The sequence below is a fragment of the Uloborus diversus genome, chromosome 4 (genome assembly GCF_026930045.1).
Source record: "Uloborus diversus isolate 005 chromosome 4, Udiv.v.3.1, whole genome shotgun sequence".
NCBI lineage: Eukaryota > Metazoa > Arthropoda > Arachnida > Araneae > Uloboridae > Uloborus > Uloborus diversus.
In genome coordinates, this window is record NC_072734.1 from 89,419,115 (window position 1) to 89,444,141 (window position 25,027).

General features: G+C 32.0%; 1 protein-coding gene across 1 annotated transcript in view; it reads left to right on the forward strand.

The window, feature by feature from the left end:
• Positions 1-25,027, forward strand: part of LOC129220008 (T-complex protein 1 subunit beta-like) — a 49,305-nt gene that overhangs the window by 18,641 nt on the left and 5,637 nt on the right. Inside the window, exons 5-6 of the mRNA XM_054854336.1 lie at positions 1,875-2,059; positions 13,348-13,495. Of these exons, the coding sequence (XP_054710311.1) occupies positions 1,875-2,059; positions 13,348-13,495 (333 nt within the window). The remainder of the gene's footprint in view (positions 1-1,874; positions 2,060-13,347; positions 13,496-25,027) is intronic.

Genomic DNA, 25,027 nt, shown 5'->3' on the forward strand with positions numbered 1-25,027 from the left:
AAATGAACTGTATTTGTCGAATGATAAAACATGTGGCAGTAGAGAAATTCCATTTATTTATTCTTTTTTCTTGTTTAGACGAATCTTTCAAAAAGAAATTTCTTGAATATATAAATGATGTTGCTTTAAATGTCTGACTTAAATAAATTAAAGCACTATTTTCTAGAATTAGGTAAATAATTTTCTGAACTAGAGAATTGGAAATAACAAACACTAGATCTAAATGGGAAAATTGTTATTCATTTGCTGGTTTAGAATTTTAGTCTAGCAATAAAAAAAAAATCTTTTTTGTTAAAAATCCTGTCCATTAAGATATTTAGAGTGAATAGTATGGAAAAACATGTATGAAGGGACCTGGACTCGAAGAAATGTCCATTATTAAGGAGTGTCCATTCAGAGAGGTTTTACATAGATTGTGTTTTGTCATGCAATAACATACTTTTTGGTTTAGGTTACAGTTATTTCTCTATTATAATTAATTTTTGATAACCTTTGATGAAACTTACTGCTTGTCACTCTCCTGGTGTGTGAAAATTTGACCCCCCTGTTTTGAGGGGTGTAGCATAGTTAAAGTGAGTTCCCTCCATTTTTCCCTTAATAAGTTCATAACAAAGAGTAAGTATAATTTTTTTCCAGATTTTTTGAAGTATTTTTATTTTAAAAATATTTGTGATGAGAAAATGTCAGATTTTTGGAGAATCACCCATATATATATCGCATGATTTGATGCCTGAACGCCATTCTGTTTCTGTTCTTCTGAAAAAATAAAGGTCACAACTTGGGATTGGAGTTTCGGTACTGAAAAATTTACAAATTCACCCCCTGATATATATAGATAGCGCATATGTGCATAACTTTAATTTTTTTTTTTTTTTTGTTATAGTTAAAGCAAAGATGTAATAGATCTTTGTAGATCTTTGGTCACTGTTGGGGCTTTCAGTTCGGGCAAATATTGGTGAACTATTTGATGAAATACTTGTACAATAGCAGCAATGAAAAAAGAACTAAAAAAATCTGTCACACTAACATGTAGGACACCTTGTCCAATAAGGGAATTATGTAACGAAGGTCATTGTGGATGTTGTAATCAGTATCATTCAATGTCATATGTATCATTTCCATGAGAAGATTACTAAATCAATCATGGATCTAAACTTAGCCAAAACATCTGGAAAATTTTTTCAAGAATGCAGACACTACCACTGAAAGGGGGGGGGGGTTTAAGGGGGTACAAAAGGGGTCTTTTACCATACCAAGAACTCTGTCTACTATAGTCTTGTAAGAACTAGCAAACAAACTAAGATTACTGACTTTTACTGGAGCACAGATGATGCAAAACACTAAATACAAAACACTAAATGAAAAGGACAATTCAGAAAGTGTAAGGAATCTTATTAAATTTAAAAAAAAGCATTCTTGTTGGATTGGCAAAAAGTAAACTATGAAGAAGAAATGTATGAATCTAAAACTTTTTACAGAAAATTATTCTATTTATGTGTTACAGTATAAATTTTCATTAGTTTTATCCTTTTCATTTTGAGTTACATTTCATTGTTATACTAACCCAGTTTCTTATGTGAAACATTTAAAAATATGATTGTTTGTAATGAGTTTTTCGAATGACTCCCTCCTTTTGTACTGTTTCTGGGGCTCATATAACTGGGTTTCATACAACTTGCCATTTACTAGGAACCTATCTACCTTGTTATGGAAAGGTTAATGGTACTTCACATATTTCTGTTTAATGTAAGGAAACTTATGCTCAAATTTTGTCAAGAGTTTTTATAGGTATAAAAATATTGTTAAATCAATTTCTACAAAATTATTTCTTTGTTGGAATATTTTTCAGTGCACAATGTATTTAACTTTTAAAGGTTTTCTACTGGACAAAAAGCCTGGTGTACATCAGCCAAAACGTGTTGAAAATGCAAGAATTCTCATTGCTAACACTCCAATGGATACTGATAAAGTCAAAGTGTTTGGCTCTCGAATAACACTAGATTCAGTTGCAAAACTTGGAGATATGGAATTGATTGAAAATGAAAAAATGAAGGCAAAGGTTTGTTAATAACTTTATGAGTCTATACATACTGCCCTGGGCAGATAATGGTGGTTTCGACAATTTTGTTTTGTTTTTTTACGCTTTTGTCATTCTATTTTTCTTCAGTTTTTTTTTTTTTTTTTTTTTTGTACAGACATGTTTAATTTGTTTCCACCGAGAATAAAGTACTTTGGTTTAGTCAATACTTTATTCATGTTTGTGGGAAATCAAAAATGAATTTTTTGAAATACTCTAAAACTTATCTCTTGTAGATACTGTCATTGACTTTCTCTTTGCAGAATGGTGTGATTTTTTTGTCATAAAAATGTGAATGCATTAGTAAAACCACAATACTGGTGACAGTAGTAAAAGCATGCTATGTTTTCATGGCATTTCCCCTTTAGTCAGCAAATTTGTTTGAACTCTTTTTTCAGAATTGCAGAATTATTTTTTTCCGCAGTTTGTTCAGATGAAGATGAAAAATATATCAATTTTCCAAAGAGACCAAAAGTGTGGGTACAATTTCTTATGTTTCAAAACATGGAGCCATATTTTGAGCAATCACATTGCTTATTGTTCTCACTTGATGGTTTTGAATTCCTATGATTTTATTTCCCCCCGCCTCCTTCTGCAGCACCACTGTCGACCGGCCTCACTATCCTCTAGCGAAAACAGTCTCCAGGTTGCGTCCATATCCTACACACACACACACACTCATGCCTGCACACAGACACAAACGCACATGTTATTGTGAAAAACAATAATTTGAGTTCCAGATGTCAAAATTTAAATTAATTTTATTTTACTTTCTTTTCATTCACATATTATTTGAAATAGACCAACAGGTTTACTATTTAAATTGAAACATTAAAATAATTGTAAATTGGAAATATTTCTTTCGCTCAGTATGTTTTGCAGTGACTGTTTAAGAAAAAAAAATAATATATGGAAAATCACTCATAAAAAAGATTGCTCACTGTTGCAACAATATTTTAAATTTAAGTATTTAAAATAATTTAAAATGCAACTATGTACTTTGAAGGGTTTTCTTCTTGCCTTTGACTGATTTTGCATGGGGATCTAGTTCAACTGTGTAAAGGGCATTTTGAAAAATGCCTTCAGACAGATGTAAGTATATGAAAAAGGAATTCTAAAAAATATATAATTGTGTTTTTATTCCATTTTGTTAGAAACATCTTTATTGAGCATACTTTTGTAGAAACCTGTTTTATCACTGAAATATATGTACCGCGGTGAATGATAAGAACTACATATCACTTGCAGAAGAGTGCAAATAAGGTTTTTCAATGTGTGTGTTTTACAGCGTTCATACACTCCTTCAAAACTCCTCCTATACTCCTTCATTTAGGAAATTTTTTGCAGGGACCTTCAAACTTTTTCATTTTGGTTTTAACTTCTTCAAAACTTCTTCTTTTTTAGATCTAGTCTCCATAATCGTCTTCTATGACAGTAATTTAAAATACTTCAATTAACAACTTGACTTTGTCACAAGGGTGAAGGTATAAGAGTGATTTTAAAGTAATCTATATATATAAAGCGCTCATGCGTGGCGCAAAACGAGCCTTTATTTCTTTTTCTCCGTTGGCAACGATCCACTTTGTTTACGTACGATCACGATTGTTGTTTACAAGTGCTGCATACTCGCATCTAGCGTCAGAATTTTGATTTTTGAGTGAGTGTTTTCAACCACTTGAATATAATTTACAAAGAAAAGAGCAGTGTGCTTGGGAGTCTTTAGATGAAAGATTTAAACACTGATCGGTAAGAAATGCTGCCGATAGGATAAGGCGCGCAAACGCACGCCGTGAACTGCGAATTGCAAATCGAGTGAGTTCTGTAAGTGTTTTCAAACATATTTCCGGTATAACCATGCACTTTACTGGTGAAAAGAGTCAGTGGCGTACCAAGACAGATGGGGGCCTGGGGCGCTACTCGAAATGGGGGCCTACCTGGTATTAAAACTGAAGTTTCTCAAACTATGTGTACGTACCATATATTACAATAATTATTTTAAGTGGTACATTTTTACATATTTCAGTAGTGTTGGTTTGATTTCGGACACTGTTGTAAATACCACGGCAAAACACATGGTTTTAAGTAAAATTAAGTAAATACTATATTTTTAATAAAATTGTGCTTTGTCAGAAAATATCAAAAACAGAAAAAAGTCCTAAAATTATATTGTATCTTAAAAATTTATTGCATCTGAACATCCAAGTACAGTGAACAGAAACGTTTACGCATTCCAGATTTAATTAATTTTAGGATAAAAATTTTCTTTTACAGAAAAAAAACCCTTTACTATTCCTTTGAGTAAGACACACCAGTTAACTATTTACCTGATAACATCACCTAATCTCAGAGAAAAATATTTTTAAAACATGCTTACCTAAATAAGGATGAAATTCACACGTTCACAGTATAAATAAAATTTTTCTGCTAGGTCTCACTCACAAAAAAAAAAAACGTTCTTTATGTTCTTCAGACAAAAAAACTCTGGTGTGACCCTATACTTGTCTGGTGCGTTTGATTGAAGTGGAGAAAACGCTCCGCGCGGCTTTGCTGGTAGAATTAAAAATATTTAATGTTCGACAGAAATTAAGACAAAAAAATTTTGCGTATGCGTGGGTTTAACTAACTAATCCGATTTCTAAAGCGAAGAGCGTAATTTCCCCCGATTAGTAGTGTATGAATTAAGACTAGACCATCGTAGTCTTAATACACAAAACAAAACATAAAACAGATATTTTAGCTGTATACTGTAATGATTAAAAATTATAAACGTGCATCTGTTATGCATTAGTTTTTTTTTTATAAATTGTTTGAAAAAAAAATGCATAAAACTTTGCTGAAAGCACTTAACAAAATAAAAGCAAATGATTTTTATAGGTTTAGTTAATTTAAAAATAAATTTGGGGCCCCCATTAAATTCGTGGCCCAAGCGCTCATGTACCTTTGTACACTAGGACGAGTCACTGAAAAAAAGTCATATTTAACAAAATTTATGATATATACTCGCATATTATAGGTAACTGATTAATATTTCTAATCATGATGTATATGACAGATCTACTGGAAAAAATAAGATACAATTTCAGGGCTTATGTCAAAGCGAGGCCTGTGGGACATAATTTGCCCTCTCTTTGTTGAGGCAAGTCACTGAGAAAATATTCATTCTACATAAAAAGTCAACTTTTTATTTATCTAAACCATGACATAAGGCACGTCTGTCGAAAGAGAAAACGAATTAAAATTTTGGGGCCTATGTCAAAGCGGGGCCTGGGTATCATAAACCCTCCATTGATCTCGAAGAGGTATTGATTGTATCCCTGAACAAATATTTGGTCTTTAAAAAAATTATGATTTATTAAGCCAACTTGTTTAAGCATTCAAACCAAGATATGCGACAATATTGGTGAAAACCAAAAATTGAAATTTGGGGGCCTATGTCAAAGCGGGGCCTGGAGCGGACCGCCCCCTCCGCCCCCCCCCCTTCGGTACGCCACTGAAAAGAGTTGAACTAACAGTGATAGTAATGAAACTGGAGAAAGATATTATTTTATTTTTTAAAAAAATGCTAATGATAACACTGATACTTATCCTCGAATACCACTTATTTTATCCGATAGTAAAGTGCCTTTTAAATTCAAACATGAACAATTTCCTGTTAGATTAGCTTTCCTAATGACTATAAATAACGCACAGGATCAAACTTTTGATAAAAAAATTTTATATTTGACAAAACCACTTTTCAGTCATAGACATGCCATATGTAAGGCATTCAAGGGTCATATCATTTGATTATGTCTCTGTTGTATCTGAAAACTCAGAAATTTTCTATCCTGCATGCAGAGAAGTATTATGATTTTCTTTTTTTTTTTTTTAAATCCTTTGCAAAGTTAATGTTGATGTCGAAAGGTTTTTCCCTTAACCATAATGCTTACAAAAAATAAAGTTCCCTACTTACCAGGGCTGCATGGTCGGAGGAAAAATGTCTTACTCCGACTGCAGGATTTTTAGAGACTCCGACTCCTTTACCAAAAATTAGTCGGACTTTGACTCCGCAAATATTGGCAGAGCAGCGAATTTTGAGAGAAAATTACCGACTCCGTCTCTTGAAATTTTAAACCTTTGACTCCGACTCTTTTACCATAAAACCAGTCCAACTCCAAAGCCATGCTATAGCTTACCACGAAAAGAAGGTGGATGACCTTAATGCAAAAACATCATTTGTAATAGGTTGTTTGTTATTATTTTGGAATAGATAGGATTAGCCAAACTGTGTCTCTTACTATTTGGTGCTTTCTGGAAGATTCTACCTATTACAAATGATGCAAATGATGTTTCCCTTGAAGGTCATTCGCCTTCTTTTCGTGGTCAAGCTTAACTAACTGCAACCTGTAAATACTGAAGTTTTATTTTTTTATATACAGTGAATCACCGCTTACAGTGGCTCCCAAAAGTGTTCGTACACCTTGAAGTTTTGTAGTAAAACCAAAATAACGCAAAACTGAATTCGAATATGAAGTCCAATTTTTTTTCACACCATTCCTATGCCATTCTGAATAAAACTCAGTAGTTTTTTTCAAAATATTGCCAAATTTTATTTTTGAAATCTTTCAAAAAACGATGAGACAGAGAAAAAATACGCCACAAAAGTCATCGTACACTGGAACATTTTCGAATAAATTCATGATTAAAATTATCATATGTGGTTTTATTATTATTTTTGCATTGTAATGACACTGTAAAGTAATTTGCTTTTAATTTTTTGTTTATTTATTCCCTAATATTCTGCTTATTATTTTAAAATCGCAGGTATGCGTAGAAAACAACAAACACGATTCGAAATTTGATTTTTTTTTTCCCTCACAGTAGCCATAAATTGGTTTGAAATGTCTCTAAATTAGTTAATTTATACCATTATATAGTTAAGTGCCTGATAAAAAGCTTTAAAGACAAGAATCGGATCGAAAACAAGGTAAGAAAAGGTCAACTGGCAAAGTTAACAAAGCGTGATCGGAGGTTTACAGTTGAAAAAATTATGAAAAATACACATTTGAGCGCTGAAAAAGTTTCTGCAGAATTGAATGAAACATTTTACGTTTAATTTTCACCTAAAATTGTTCTCCAAGTTCTCTGATTAGCTGGATTAAAGGGGACCTCTTCCCGCAGAAATTTTATTGTTTGTGGGAAAAACAGTAAACATGCGCTTTCCGTCGTAAAATCAATAATAAATAAGCTCAAAACATTTTGGAACAACGTCTTACTTATAAATGAAAATAAATTCAATATTTTGGGTTAAATTGTTGTATAATCGTCAATAGAAAACAAAATGAGGAATTTAATCTTAAGAACTTAGCTGGATCAGTTAATCAGGACGGTGAAGGTGTTTTTGTGTGAGGGTGCATAAGAGCATCAGGACTTGGGAAATTTGGTATTTTTTGTTGAAATAATGAATCATGCTGTTAATTTAAATATTTCAAAAAACAATTTTAAAGTATTAGCCCAAAATTTAGCAATCGGAAACAACTTTGTTTTTTATCAAGATAACAATAAGAAGTACACGTTTGCGTTTGGTGCCTCGAAAATTGTCCTTAAACTTAGAAATATCTCCTCAATCACCAGATTTAAACTTAATTGAACATATTTGGAGATATCTGGTGGCTAGATTACGAAAATACACCATTGAAACGAAAAGCGAACTAGAAACAGTAAGGTTTGAAGTGCAGCTGAACACTTATTCAGAAATTGCATTAAAAAAAGAAAGAAAAAACAATGAAGTCTATTCCCAGACGTTTAAAAGCTGTTGTTGACACTACATGATATTCTACTAAACAATAGTTTTGTAAAAAGTTAGATTATTTACTAATTTTTTTTACATTTTTTCAAAGTGTACAAAGACTTTTGTGAGATAAAGTTTCCGGCATTTTTTGGTTTTTGATTTTTAAAAAAATAAGTTTTAATGTTTTATTAAAAATTTTCATGTAGATTTGTTAAAAATAGATCACAGACCTTATAATTAAATACCTATTCCGAAATATCAATTTTAACCAATGCATAGGGGCCTATTTCATTGAAAGTCATAGGTGTACGAACACTTTTGGGAGCCACTGTATATGTTTTTGAAGGGACTATGAAAAAAGCGTACAAATGAGAAAATGTATAATTGGTAAAGATTAATGTATATTAGACCCTCCAGGAACAATTTAAAAAACGTATAATTGATAAAAACAAATAGAAGAGAAACGTATAAACCGTGCTTCACTGTATTATGTTATTCCACATAGACTAAATGAATTTATTGGACAATTCTCATTGCAAAACATGTCACTTAGTTTTGTAATGCATTGAAGTTAAGAACTGAACAACAATGACAAAATAAAGCAACAAATTGAATCGTGAAGACTTAAAGAGCGAAACATTTCACATACTTTTGCAATGGCATTGATGTTAAAAACTGAACCACAGTGACAAAGTAAAGCAACAAATTGAATGGTGAAACCTGATTTTACTGCTAATATGTTTTCACAAAATCATTTGACCCTCTGCTTTATTATTTACAGTCATTTGGAAGGCTAATCTAACGGGAAATGGTTTAAGTTTGAATTTAAAAGGCACATTGCTATCGGATGAAATAAATAGTATCCGAGGTATGACAAATATTAGTGTTATATAATAATCAATATTTTTTTCTGCAATAATATTTTTCTCCAGTTTTATAATTATCAGTTTTAGGTCAACCCTTTTTCTCAAGGAAAGTGCATGATTGATCCGTAAATGTATTTGGAAACACTTGCGGAATCCTCTCGATTTGAAGACTATGTGCATTTGTGCACCTTAGCCTATCGGCAGCATTTCTGACCCATCTGCACTCAGATCTTTCATCTAAAGACTCCGTAGCCCACTGCTCTCTTCTTAAATTATATTCAAGTGCTCTGAAGCCCAGAGGCTCAGTGGTAGAGCTTCCATGCTGTAGGTCTGGGTTCGATCTCCGGGTTGGGCATGATTGATTCAGCTGTTCTTTCCTTCAGTGTGTCGATAAAATGAGTACCAAGTATGCTTCGGAACTAAACCCTGGGGGTTCCGCGTTAGGCTGACCTCTTAACCGGAACATCTGCCTAGCACCCCAGAGCCTTTGGTCAGAAGGAGTGAGATTGGTACAGTAGGCCTTGGCCCTCATAAGCTGTCGTGCTACTGGATTTGGTTTCTTGACTTAAAACACTCATTCTAACATTTTTTTTAACTAAATCACTGCTTCCAGAGAATGTCAGAAATTGCTGGCTCTTTGCAACTGTTAGACATTTTAAAACATATATACACACACATTTTCACACTGAACATTATAGTTAATGACCATGAAATGTTTTTAAGTGTGTTAACATTGTAGGGTTTTTTCACTGCAATTTCTTTTGCATTCAGTAAATGTAGGAAACAAAGATTATATTATGTTTTAAATTTTAGTACAAAAATATTCCTTTGCATACTTCTCTCAAAAGATAATGGAATTGCAAACTTTTGCTTTATAATAATCTAATGCACGAGTTACATGTCAAAGTAATTGTCCCCTTTTAAATGTATGAAAATCATAAGTATTATGATATTCATATTAAAAAGAAAAACTATCTTTTTTTTAAATACAGATAAAGATAGACCCCTAGTAGTTTGAAATATTTTCCCATAAAGATATGATTTATAAATTGGTTATAGAAATCATAAAAGTTGAACGTGAAAATATTATTAGATGACAAAGACATTTCATAAGTGTAGTAAATCATGCTTAAATGGTGCAAGGCTATTTTTTCAAGTTTTATAATTTTTGCTTTTTCTTCCACCACATTCTCAGCAGCAAAAGTTTTGTCTAATTAATACTTAAATATTTAAAACTAGCGGTACCCGCACGGGCTTCGCCCGTAACAGAAAAATTGAAAGGTCTTTTGGTTCGCCTGTATTTACAAATAATGTATTGTGAATTTTCTCGTCAATTGGCTTGTACTCATGTTACGGTTACACGTTATGATAACTTCGTATCTCGCCAATTGGCTTGTACCCATGTTACGGTTACATGTTATGGTAATTTCATAATTTAACCATCTTATGATAGTTTTGTTCTTAAATTTGGAATAGAAAAAGAACCACATCGAATTTTCGAAAAATCGCTTCGAGGTGCACACCCCCATGCTACATACTAACTTCGTGCCAAATTTCATGAAAATCGGCCGAACGGTTTAGGCGCTATGCGCGTCACAGACATCCTACAGATATCCTACAGACATCCAGACATCCTCCGGACAGAGAGACATTCAGCTTTATTATTAGTAAAGAATACATAAGTAGATGTGCTATATTAAGTGATTGCATTAAAAAAGCAATTGTTTAGTAAATTGCAGTTTTGACATTGTAAAAAGTCATCCACAAGTGATGTCATGCTTAAAGAGGAGACAGGCTCATGAAATTGTGACAAGGGGAAGAGAGAGGATGCCAAAAAGTGACATCACACAGTTATTATAGCCATATGTTAATGAAAAATATGACATGTGACAAGGGAAGGAGTAAAGTCAAGTGTGACGAAGGGAGTCAAATCTGTCGAAAACCAAGTGTGAGAACATTCGAGGATAGCCCGAAAGTAATCCTTCAAAATCTCATTTTACTCCTTTAAAACTCCTTCATTTTATTTCTGAAATTGAGTATGAACCCTGGTTTTAAACAATAATGGTATTGTTTCTATTAAATAGATTTATAAAGTAAATCTTAGTTACATTTTGTTGGGATTAATTATTTTTTAATTAATTGAAAAAAATGAAAAATGCAATATTTTATAAAGCATGGAATAAAGCATTAGATAGCAGAACAAATTCTTCTGTTAATATGAATTCTACATGTGAGACAGTGAGGAACAAAGGGATGTAAATGCTGAACGTTAAGTCGAAACTTTATTGTCAACTTTTTGCATTTAGATCTGCACTTGAAGAGATGAAATTAAAGAGGGAGGGGGGTTACTTTCTGTGTTTGTAATGTTTTGGTGATAACCTGATGATTTTATAGCCTAAAAAAAATTAGGGAGCAGAATCTTTCTTAAGTGAATTGGATAGTACGTACCATTTCATTGTAAGATGGTTGGAGAGTGAAAAGTCCATCAATGCAATTTCCCAAAAGATCCAGCAAGGAGGTTGAAATTTACTACTTGCACAGTGACTGCACCTGTGTGAGTGTGTTGCAGATCTAGGTGGAATAATTAAAGGCGGCTATTCAAGGTCATTTTGAAGGTGCAGGAAATTGTATTTTTCAAGAGAATCCCTGATCAAAGATATCCTCCTGAATTTATCCTGTCAAATAGAGCAATGTGGTATACATAATCCAACTAATTTATAAACGATTTTATTGCATAATTTACGAATTTTCATATCTGATAATACAGATATTGGAAAAGTAATTTTCCCCGCTTTTCCTCCCTTCAAGTGAAATTCTACAACCCAAATTCAAAAAAATAGAATATTAGAACTGTTTAAACGGAACTTGTCACCGAGTCAGGTAAAATGAATGTATGCCAATTAAACAAAGTAAAACATGTTTTATTAATGAATGCAAAACAATTTCAGCAACCTTAAAGGTATTATTTTAACAATTTAAGGGTTGTTAACATATTTGAAAAATATTTTGATTTTTTTATATGGGTCAAAAAATTAGAATAATCAATTCATTTAATGTGAATTTGAAAAGTGGCGAAAATATTTGCATACCTATCTAGTTTAAGTTCATACCTAACAAAAGATAATACATACCTAAAACGTGACATAATTTGTAGAATAAACAGCTTTGTCACAGAGCAGTTGTGGAGCTGAAAGTTAGTTGCAAGTACTATAAAACATTGGGGGTTCAAAAAAACCAGCATCACTAGTGAAAAAGGGTGCAATTAATTTCACCGAGTATTGTCTTCTGCAATGATGGTATTATTCCGATAAAATCCAGTTGTAGAATTAATCTCTATCGTATTTCGTTAAGATTAATAAATTATTTACTTTTAATTATTTCAATATTTAAGAAAACGCAGAACAAAGCAATGGATACAAATTCTGTTGCCAATGCGAATTCTGCATAATTGTAATCATATTACATATACTTAGAAATGTAAATCCGAATGAGGAACACTTCAACTTTTGTTATTCTCCATGAGCTGTTAGGAGAGCTTTGCAGCAGTCCCACATAGAAGAAAACTTCTGAATATACTCCTGACTAATTCACGAAACCAGGGTCTAATAGAGCAATTCTGAAGTTTTTATCTTAAAAGCAGTAGCAATTTTGTATTTAATTTATACGAATAATTTTCAATTCAAGACTATTCCGAGTCTAATCCAAAACTTTAATGCCAGGTTTTTTTTTTTCATATACAACTCAAATTCAAAAAAATAGAACACTTTTATTTTTCGGAGAAAAAGCTTAAGCTAACAAAGTATAAGAGCAAAGTAGGTATTTAAATGAACTTGTCGACTTTTTAAGACTTTAAAGTGTACATAACATTCCATATAAACTTCATTAAAAATTATCTTATACAGAATTATCCAAAAGTTTATAGTGATGATACTTTACATTGAGTTAAAAAAATAGAATATTAAAATAAAAATTTGTAAAAAAAAAATACAAGTGAAACAATACGTGTTGCAAGCTTTCTACAGCATTTACTTTGGTTTTTTCTTTTATTTGGTCGATCCTCCTATATTCCTTTAAAATATTCGAGAACATAGATAGTAAATTCTTTTTTTAAGCCAGAGTTAACTGTTTTTTCCTAACTTCAAACAATGATATAATAAGCAACTTCCTTGTTTCCGATTTTATCTTGTTAACGACCCATTTTCAGCAAAAGAATAACGAAAAATTTTCTGGGCACCAATCTTTATACTTTATGCAACATACCCGGTTAACAGAAAAATAATAGAAAAGGCAGCTATAGGTAGAAAATATTTAATTTCTCGTACAAAAACTATTTGCATGCTAATTCTTGTGAAAAGCTGCAGTTGTCTTGCTGTTAATGCTAAGATTCTTAGAATATAAATGCTATATTGTGTTGATCTATGGCATTATGTATCTTTTAATAAGAAACTGTTGATTGCAACATTAACTTTTTTATTCTAACAGAGAAAAGCTAATTATGAATGCTCAAATATAATGCTAAAAATCAAGTGTTCTAGTTAATTTCTTTTGAAGAAATATTTTGCATTTACTTTACATAAAATATTTCAAGTAACTTAGTACTAATTATATTTTGTTTAATAAAATGGTCTATTTAGGTAGATGCCTTTCTGAAGCATAATATTAATGTTTTCATCAACCGACAACTATTGTATAATTATCCAGAGCAGCTCTTTGCTGATGCAGGTGTTATGGCTATTGAACATGCAGATTTTGAAGGAGTTGAAAGAATTGGTTTAGTCACAGGTACATTGTTAAATTTGAATGAAAAATTTAATACAGTGGTGGTTTGAAATATAAAGACACAGAAAATTGCACTGTAAGAAAAATATTTCTAAAACAATTTAGTGAAATTTATGCACAAAATACCTTTTTATACTATAAATCATTGTAGAATGCATAACATTTGAAAAATAGAACATATTAATGTTTTACTGGGATTAGTAAAAAACTGTCAGTGTTAAAACTGGAGAAAATTATAAGAACAACTAGCATTTTGCCCTTAAAACTCTTAGTATTCAATAATATCCTCCCTTTTTTTTTCAGTCACTTGAATCAGTTTTGATATCATGGAAGTTGAAGAACATTGTTAGAAATTTTTATTCTGACTTTTTCGATGGAGAAAATGAGATATTGCTTGTTTCGATATTGAATACCATTTTTTCACTCTTTGGGTGCTAGAATGACTCATAAAGTTTCCATTAAACTTAAATCGATCCTTTTGTCCGGCCAGTACAGTAATTTCACGAAATAAGTATGAAAAAAAATCATTTTGAGGTTCGAGAAACATGTAATTAGGCATTCTCCTGGTTAAACAGATGATTTTAACTCATATCAACAATACTCTGCATTCTGCCCTGCACTAAAATTATTGGTATAGTTTCCATTTGTTACGAAACTTGCTCAGTCCATTACTAAGCCGCCTCCAAATGTATGCTTTCAGGTTTGTTTTTTCCTTCACCCAGATGCTACCAGAAGTAATAAAAATTATCTACTCCACCCTAATTAAACTTTTTTTTTATCGAAAAACATTATATTATCACCCTCTGTACCCATAACCAAGCATTTTTGGCATGCTCAACCCTTGGTTTCTTATAAACTTTTTTAAGAGCTTGTCATATTACTTTTGCATAATGAAACTTTTTCTCATTTAGTAAAAGAGGTTGAACAGCTCAAGCCTTGTATCGTAACTTGAACTGCCATCTAATATGTCTTGATGTTTGTTTTTTAGAGCAAGCTTGTCTCTTATCATCATTAGTTTAATGCACACACAGATAAAGATGATTTCTTATATTTTCGTCCTTGTCGACATTTGCTGGAATTTTTGAAATAGCTCTAAATGACCTACCTCTTTCGATTCAAATTTGCTGCAATTTGACGCACAGCACGTCGTGAAATTTTTCAGGCAACCACTTTACATTTATCAAACTCTTTTTTTTTTTTGTAATTAGAAGAATGACTTAAAAAAGAATTAAGTCTTCCCCAATCGCTTCCTAAGCATTTATTACACTTTGTAGTCCAGTGTGCAGAAGAAAAAACAATCCAATTTTGACCAAATTACAGGGAGGTCTAAATTTAAACTTGATTCTAAAAATACGAAATTCCTATGAATTTCCAACAAAAGTAATTAAAAATCTTTTATTTTACCAAAGTTTCCAGTTATAAAATTAGCATATTTTTCCAACCAAATGCAGTCAAGATTTTGGGAATTTTTCTTTTGTCCTTATAATTTTGGCCACCATTGTATTCTGGATTGAAATACTATAGATTAAATTTTTTTGTTCTAATAATACTTGAAATTTTAATGGAGTACTTAATTTGTGAAAAGAAAGAATATTTAAACCCTGAAAAAAAATATTACGTCCAGGGTTCATATGGGTCATGGAAATCCTGGAAAGTCATGTAAAAAAATTACACAAATTTCAGACCTGGAAAAGTCATGGAAAATTAATATTTTCATTATAAGTCATGGATTATTTATTTTAAGTCATGTGAAAATGTCTAGGAAAGTAATAAAGAACAGTAGAGAATTAAAATTTTGAGTGATTCAACCATATTGCATGTCATGTAAAAGCTATTAATACTCGAAAATTGAACGATCTCAAAAACGAATCTGAGTTTAGGAATCCTATTGCATTCGCTTCTGTAACACTCGCCCGCCTTTTTTTTGTATTGTGATTTTACTGCTGAAAAATCCTTAATTTTGAACTCACCATTATTTTTAAAACTTATATGTTTCATTCTGTAGTAGTGGGATTAGCATGTTCTTGATTTTGCCATGCCCACTCAAAAAGTTTAATTTAATTGCATCCGAATTTATTTAAACCACTTGTAATTGTTGGAGTTTATCTTAATTTGCTGAAAGCTTTAGAAAATGAAGACTTTAATCGGGCGATAACAAGTAGGAGAATTCTAATAGTCAAACATTGGTGCCAAATGTGCAGCTCGCAAAATTGGTCCATGTGGCCAGATGCAATATCTGGCTTAGAAAAATTAATTTACTGATAAACATGACTTAACTTCAAGGAAAATATTGTCAAATTACATGGATGATTAGAAGCACTGTTGACACCAAATGGCAATACTTTTTTTTTGAAGTAAATTTAAGATCGGAAACTTAGTAATAACTCATTCCACTTTTGTCCCATTCATTACTATTTTGCACTGTTTATTTAATAATTATTAGACATTTAAACATCAATGTATTGCATTCACTATATTTTTACTTAACTGAAGTTTATATGATACAGACAAATAAGAATAGTTTATTAGTTTCTGCAGTGTGCACTGATATTTTTTTAGTCAAGTAAGTGCTTTGATGAGGTAGTGGCATTCATGTAAAAGTTTTTGCTAATGCCCACTTCCAAAAATTGGCAGGTTTGACATTAAATAGTACCATTCTCTTCGTTTAACAAGGTCATGAAAATTTTTATGAAATCATGAGAAAGTCTTGGAAAAGTCATGGAATTTTTTCATCTGAATTGAGTATGAACCCTGTACGTCAAAATAAAATTTCATTTGAATATATTTTGCCTGAATGTAGCCTTACAGCAATCTCTCATCACATGTGGATTTAATGATTTTCAATGAAAACTTCAGATGAGAGCCATTAAGAGATACAGAATGACAACTATGAAATGAATTTTTGTAAAAAAAAATTAAAAGATGTTCATGGTAGAAAAAGATTTGTAAAGTATTCATCAGAAGTAAAGATTGAAGGCTGTAATTCTTTTTTACTTTAATTATACATATTAGCAGTGAATGTTTAGATTTTATGTCCTTTTACAAGAAAGTGGGAAAATATAAATGGGTAGCTACCTGATTTTAAGATACCATCTCTATACATAAAAAGTAATGAGGCTCCTTGTTTTTTAATAACATGTTTTCTTTTAAGAGAATTCTAAAAGAAAAATGATTTCAATGAAAAGAAAAATAATAATAAATTGATATTTAATTTTGTTTTTCCTTCTCTAACTTATTTGATTTTATTTTTTTAATGGTAATTAATTTGCTTATTGTCCCCTGTTTATCTGTATCTTTATATATAGTAAAACCTCGTTAAGTCGTCACTCAAGGGACCAAAAAAATTTGACCACTTATGCGGAGTGGGAAGTTAAAGGAAAAAAAAAAACGCCCAAAAATCACTGAAATACTTTCGTGAATTGCTGTAGAATTCGGCGAGAGAAACAATGATTATGAAATCAATAACCTATAAATTAGAAAAATAAAATAAAAAGGAAGACAAAAAAATTACCTTGTTATAATTACAATGTTTTATTTCCTCTTACTTTGGTACATTAAAATAATCTGTCAATGTTGATTGATGAATCTGTTGATTACTAGAAAAAACTCTTTTTTCTACCATACTTAATGCTTTAAAGTCTGCGTCTGTTGTTCCTTGAATGGATGTTAAGTACAGTCTAACTTTATCCAGGTGTTCGATTGCTTCTGTTTTACTGGGTGGTGGAGTACTCATACACTCGACATCACTATCCTCACTTGAACTACTGTTTTTCTTTTAAATATTCAGTAGTCAAAGCTTGTACAGTCTCTTGAGAGCAGATTGCAATGTCATTGTCAATGTTAACAAAATCATTTACATCATTGACGCTGCACTCCTTTTCATTTGCGATTTGTAGCAAAGTTTCTAGTGGTTCTGGGTCGATGACGGCTTCTTCGTTAAAGTTATCTTCTGATTCTGCATTTACCACAAAACCTGCATGCCGAAAACAATTTGAAACAGTTTGTGCTGTAACCGAACTCCAACTTTTGTCAATGTAGTTAATTGCATCTAAAACTGAAACTTCTAGTTTTTTGTTTCTATCCAATGCTTTTATCAAGTCCTGTACAAGCATTTTTTTGTACCTTCGTTTAAAGTCTCGAATTATGCCTTGATCTAAGGGCTGTAGAAGAGCAGTTACGTTTGGGGAAGAAAAACAATTTCAATTGCTTTTAAATTTTCGGGCTGATTGTGGGCTCTACAATTATCAACAATGATGACAACCTTTCTTTTCTGCCGAAAAAACTGAGAATCCAGCTTACGAATATGTCGTTCCCAAATTACTGTTGTCATCCACGCACTTGAATTTGCCTCATATTCAACTGGCACGGATTTAACATTTTTAAAGCCGCAAGGCTTTTTGCTTTTGCCTATCACGAGTGGTTTCAGTTTTTCATTTCCGTTCATATTTGCTCCAAGCAGAACTGTTAGGCTATACCTCAAAACTCAAATTTTGAATTGGTAACCAATGGCTACCAGATCCTCACAAAATGGTAGCCAAATCTCAAAAAATGATAGCCAAACTTTATTTTAATTTAAATTATTTAATTTATTTTAATCCGTTTATTTATTTAGTATTTGTGCATATGTCATTGGCGTAGCAAAGAACTTTTCTTATAAAATAATAATTAAAAATAAATAAGTAAATAAAAAATATTAAAAAAATAAATAAAATAAAAATGAGCTAAAAATAAAAAAGGAAAAGAGGGTTGAGGAAAAATTTTGGAGGGGGGGGGGGAATTGAACTTGGGGGGGAACGGGCACCCCTGCCCAGATATTATTTAACACATCTTTTGCAAACTAGAATCTGCATTAATTTATCTTTAAGAAAAACACATCAGGATAAAAAAATAAATAAATAAAAAGGATTATTATTATTAATTTTTTTTTTTTTTTCAGCTTTCAAAACTTCTAGAAACATCACAGCTTTCAACCAAAACACGAGTTAGTTCCTTGATAAAGAAAACAACAAAATACCAAAAACTCGAACAGAATGTAAAACCTAAACCATTTGCGATTCTACAAAAATATTTTTTTGTTTTTACAAATGCATGCAGAATTTTATAAAAATCGAAGCCAGAGTGTCAAAAAATGAATAAATAAAAGAAAGGTAAACAATATAAAACAAAACGAAAAAAAAATAAAAAAGTGAAATAAAAGATCCAGCAGAAGAAAAAAAGGGTTTCAGCCATATTCTTTCCACCTTCTCTAGATGCAGGAATGCCATTTTTTTTTATTATTTATGTGTTTTATAAATACGATTGTACTTCTCTTTATTGGTTTTGGAACACACAATTTCCACTTCTAAATGGTGAAAATGGACAATCTACAACGTGGCGCCATTTTGAAAACGCGGAACGCCATTTTGAAAATTTACCGCGAAACTTAAAAATAACAACTTTTTTAAGGAGAAATAAAGTAAATAAACGGATATGTCCTCTCCTCCAGTAGGTTTTAATTTTAAAAAGAAAAAAAAGGAAAAACTAACAATATGATAAAACAAAAAATCAAAAATCTTGCAAAAAAACTTTTTTTTTTCAGCGATATAGTTTTTACCTTGTCTTGGTGCATTTTGACTCAAAGGCGCCATTTTTGTTTATTCATACGTAAACCAAATGTACAAGATTAATTCTTTTTATTTTGGAAAGGACATTTTCGTCCTTACTGGTAAAATAAACAATAACAAAGTGACGCCATTTTGAAAACGCGTAGTTTAAAAATACCACAAAACGAAGAAATAGCCATTTGTTAAGGAGAAATAAAGTTGAAAAATGAATTTAAGATCAAAAAAGCATAATTTACTAAATTGGTGTATGAAATGTGTCTATTTTTACGATCGCGTGTAAAGAAAGCCGAGTTTTCGAAATAGCATGTTTTGTAACGAATTTGCCATCGTGATTGCGATTTTTGTTTTCTATTCAGAACAAGAACACATAGCACAATTAGCCACAATTGGACAATACTCCCCCCTTCCCTCCTTCATCCCTGGCGATCCGATAGACAAACTTTTAGTGGACAAAAGAATTTGGGGAAAGGTCATATATCAAGACTATAGGTCAGGGAAGGTTGCATTGGCGAATGGTAGCCACATTGGCGACTGAAGTGAAAATAATGGTCGCCAAAATTTGAAAATTGGTCGCATTTGGCGACTGGCGACCGCGAGTTTTGAGCTTTATGTTAGGCGCTGCTTGCTTGCTTTTCCAGAAGTGCATTTTTCACCCTTAAATGATAAAGTTTTGTCGGGCAAAAGACGGTAAAATAAACCTGTCTCATCCAGATTAAAAATATCTGAGGCATCAAACTTTGATAAAATGTCCTCGAGAACACTATTTTTCCAGATTTCTATAGCGTCACCTTCAACAGATGCTGCTTCTCTGCAAATTGTTTTAAAGGATAGGCAATGTCTGTCTTTAAAATGTTCCAGCTAACCATTGCTGCCGCTGAAATCTTCTATGTTGAACTCCTCGGCAATTTCCAAGGCTTTTTCTTTGAGAATCACAGCAGAAATAGGCACATTTTGTGACCTTGCATGTTTTAGCCAGCGAACTACAACCTCTTCAATCTCGTCATACTTTGATTTTCTCATCCTCTTTCTTTTGTCTTTGATGTCAGATTCTTCAATTATTTGTTTTGAGGAAAGAATACTGTTTAAAGTGGTTCTGGGAATACGGTGTTCTTTGGCAAAAGCTGTTTTTGAAACATTCGACTTTTCGAAAAGGGAAATTAAGTCCTTCTTTTCTTTATAAGATAAAAGAGGTAAGTTTTCGTTTTCCAGACATGTTAAAAGCTTGATCGAAACACGATGCTGCAAGAGAGAAAACAGCCCTTACAGCGGGGCTTACTCGCTGTGAAATGTAGTCACAGTCAAAAGTGGTCACAAATGACTAAGGAAAACGTCTGCACTAGGCAGAGTCGCAGAAAGAACTGATGCTTTGAATAACCAGCTAAGAAGAGCGACATTTCAAGCGAGGCTTCCAAGAATCAAATACCCCTAAATGGATGAAATGCAGCAATATAGAGCTATTGTCACTCATGAAAAACTCAGAGGCGATTGCACTACAAAACCTTTTGTTCCCTAATGGAAATTTTTTCAATGCACCTGGAATTCTGGCCACATGGCCAAGTTTAAAACTCTGCCTTCCCCCTTGTCCCTTTGTCCTCTCATCAGTGTGCTGCTCAGTTACTAATCTTGTCGCCCGTGAGTAATGTGAATGACACTTCTTACCCTTTTCTTCTCTTTCTGAAGGAGCTATACATTCTTTTCTATAATTGTCCCTCATATCACTTGTAGCTTTCTAATCCTCTACCCAAGGGTGGAAGTTTTAAACTGAAATTTAGGTTTAAGAAAATAACCATCACATATCATTTCTACCCAGTCCGATGCTATTTTCTAAGATCCGATAAGAAAGGAAAATTTTAGAAAACGATTTTTGGGTGACTAGTTAACCGGGGTAGAATTAATTTTGGTGACGAGTAAACGAGGGTCATTTTATATTATTATGACTAGAACCTTGTTGGGACCAAAGGAAACCGACGACTTAAACGGAGTGACCACTTATCCGAGTGACTACTTAATGAGGTTTTACTGTATTAATTAGCAAGCCGTTTTCTTTCGGTACCGATTTCTCCTCTGTGAACCGATTTCCTTCATTCTTTTTTTGTTCAGTAGCTATTGCCGAATTTTAGTGCCATCAATAAAAAATTTTGAAATCGAACACTAATTAACGGAGATATTAATAAAAAAAGCATTTTCGTCCTAAATGGCTCTTTCTACACAAACCGATGGTTCAATTTTTTTGAATTTGATATTGTTGGAAAGGTCTTTAAAAAACACTTCTAACAAAAAAATTGTCAGGGCACCCAAGGTCCAATAGCCTAAATCCACTAGAAAAAAGTTATAAGCGTTTCTTAGTTAGCGAAACTCAAAAATTTTAATTCTTTCTTTTTTCCATTGTTGAAATTCTTTGTTGGAAGCCTGAAACATTAAATTTTTATTCATTTTTAAACCGCTTTTTCTACACGAAAAATGCATTTTAATGCTTTGAGCTTAGTATGGTTGGAAAGCTAGCAAGAAATACTTTTAAACACGTTTTACCCTGTTTACCGCGCGAAAATCGAAACCTGCTATGTTGGCTAGAAACAGCTCTAGAAGCAATTAAAAGTTAGTGCTAATTCATTTTTATTTGTTTTTTCACGCGGCGTACTTAGCGTGAAGAAATTGCTGGATAATATTGTGGTGTTGCCAATTCTCGCTTGGGCATAAAGAAATGAAATACTTGCATTTGTTTTTATTATTGAGGCTTTTTGGGTAACTACGGGCATTTAAAATATTTTCATTTTGATTATATTTTTGCGATTTTAATATTTAAATAAATTATTTTACGGAGTGAGGGACGACTTTCAGTTCCAACTCCAATAATACCTGCATTTGCTATCACCACATACAGATCTCAAGGTGAAACTTTTGATAAAATTGGCGTATTATCCAGTGCATTCGCATGGACAATTACATGTTGCCGTGAGTTGAGTTCGTTCATTTGACTGTTGGAAATTTTATATTTAATGGCAAGATCATGCCTACTTTTACAAAAAATATTGTTTGTACAGAAGTTTTACGTATTAAGGGAGTTTTGCGGCATCATTTCATTCAGAATGACTTCCATAATTTTGAAATTGGCGAACTTTATCCATTTTGGTGCCAGTGCCAAGACGAGAAATATTTTTCTTTTGCATTCGTAAAAAAAGATTACAGAAATGTCTATTTGCAAGGAACTGACTACGAATGAAGTCCCTCTTTAAGATGGGGTTCATTAAATTGTAACCGTTCGTGACAAGGCGGAGGAAATAAATGACAAGAGGAACATACAATGGGGAGAATGGGACATCAATCTTTTTTTTGATAAGAACGTTTAATGAAAAACTGATATGTGGCAATTGGAAGAGGGGTTATGCTGAAATGCGAAACTTTGCAACAAAGGGGAGAGAGATCAAAATTTTTGAAAAGTGCATTTGTCAGTTTTCCCCTAAACCGTAAACAAATCACAATTACGATTTCTTAAAAAAATTACACTATTATTGCGACGTCCAGTGTTTTAGAATGGACGATTTTTAATGTCGCAAGTAAAATTCGTGTAGCAAGTAAGACTGTTTGGAATTTAATAATTCTAACAGCAGAGGTCAAGGCAACTTACTCAATAATATTAAACTTATTAAAACAAGCCTTGTTCATGCAGAAGGTTTATGTATAAGTTTTTCAAGATCATTTCATTCTCGAAGATTTCGATAATTGTTAAATTGGTGGGTGCTCTTCATCTATTGGGGTCAAATTTTTGGCACCAATTGCAGCTCGAGAAATGTTTTTACTTTGCATACGAAAACAAAGAGTAGAGAAATGTATATTTGCATACGGTTGCCACAAAATAGGAGCTGTACATGAATGAAGTCCCGCTTAAAGGTGGGATTCATGAAATAGTAACAGTTTGTGACAAGGGAGAGGAAAGACATGACAAGAGGAGCATACAATGGGGAGAATGTCACAACAAGCCTTTTTCTTAATAGGAACGTTTATAAAAAACAGCCTGAAATGCGACAAAGGGAAGAGGGGGTATAATGAAGTAGAAAACATTGTCACAAAAGGGAGGGAGGTGGTCAAAAATGTTGAAAAGTGTGACATGAGTTATTCACCGCCCTTAACCTTAAACAAATCACAAGGTCGACCTTTTTTTAAAATTGCACTATTATTACGACACCCAGTGTTTTTGAATAGACAGTTATATGTTTCCACGTGTAAAGTTCGTTCATTTGATACTTTGAAATTTATATTTCTAATGACGAAGAAGCAACTTACTCAATAATAGTCGACGTTTTATTAGTAACATTGTTCAAACAGAAGTTTTATGTATAAATTGAGTTTTGATGCTTCATTTCATGCAGGAAGGTTTCGAAAATTGGATAATTGGTGATTTTTATCCATTGGCGTGAATTTTATTGTTTCCAATGCCAGCACAAAAAATGTTTTTCCTTTGCATACGTAAACAACGAGTATTGAAATATTTATTTGCATAGGGTTAGCACAAAGCAGCATGATATCCAAAATAAAATTATTCAAGCCAGCAATTTGTCGACCACACCAATTTCTCAATGGGGCTGTTTCCATCAATCAAAAGTACTACTTTTAGTCACAGAAATAGAATAAGAAAAAAAAATGTTCAGCCAGAAAAAAACTTTTAATTTTCTCAACAGTTGTTTTTTTTTTTACTTTTTTTAATGTCCTATTTTGGAAATAAGGCATGGTCTTTATGACGATATAAGTGATGTACTTTGGCGTACGACTCCATTGCCGCGCTAAATATTCAGGGTTTGCTCTCAACCAGGTTTTCGCATTGTGATAATTTGCGCTCTGCGCTAATGGCATCAATGTGTGGCATTTTATAGCTTTTGATGCCAAAAAATTAATTTCAATCTGCGCACCAATTAAAATAGTTTAAAGATATTAATTTTTTTCAAATTATTTGAAAAATGGTTGAAACCTTTGTTTTTAAGCATCCTCTTTCAGTAAAAAAGACTTTGAAAATTTCGGAAACGACCCCATTACCGCAATATCCTCTTTCATCCATTTATTTCGAGATTAACAAATAAAAAGCGAAATTAAAATAAATTATTACTGTGGTGTTGTGGATCCGTATAAAAATTGTATGTTTTCAGATATGCAGTTAACATGATTAAGAGTAGAAATAAAAATGTTGGAAACAGTTAATTCATACAAGTTTTCTCAAATATTCATTTATGAATATGGTCGAATTTTAACCACTGGGCATACACTAGTTTATAGTAATAACTCGACTATGACATCTATATAAAATTTGATTTGAACCATGTGCATTTGTAATAAAGTGGTTTTATATCACATAACGAAAGTTTTTTGGTGAAGTAATACTCAAATTGTAATGGTTTTGTATTTTTCAAAGATATAAATTTTAGTTTAATTATGTATTTAAGTTCATTTTATTGATGTAATTTAATTAATAACTGAAAATTTTCTAAGTTTTTGCTTTTTCAAAAAAATTTAAATTTTAAAAAATCATTTTCCCCCCATGGATTTTCGTAAAATAATTCAAAGCATGTACATGTAAATTTTATAGAATACATATTTTTATGTTATGTATTTAAAAAATATTCATCAAATAAAGAGGTTGATTTTTTTATTTATTTATTTTATTTTTTACTGTTACTATAACATATAACAGGTAGATATAAAAAGATTTTATGAATAAGTGAAGAAATAAAAATGGGTAGCTATCAGATTTTAAGAGAGATTCTCTATAGAGGAGTAAAATGTATTTTTAAATTTCTGATATGAGGCAGTGAAAAGCAAAGGGATGCAAGTGGGCTTTTTTTTACAGTAAAAGAATTCATGCAACGTTCATACTCTATGTAGACTTTCGTTAAAACTTTTTTCGGAATCATGCTGTATGACAGTAGCTGCTAGGTTTACTATT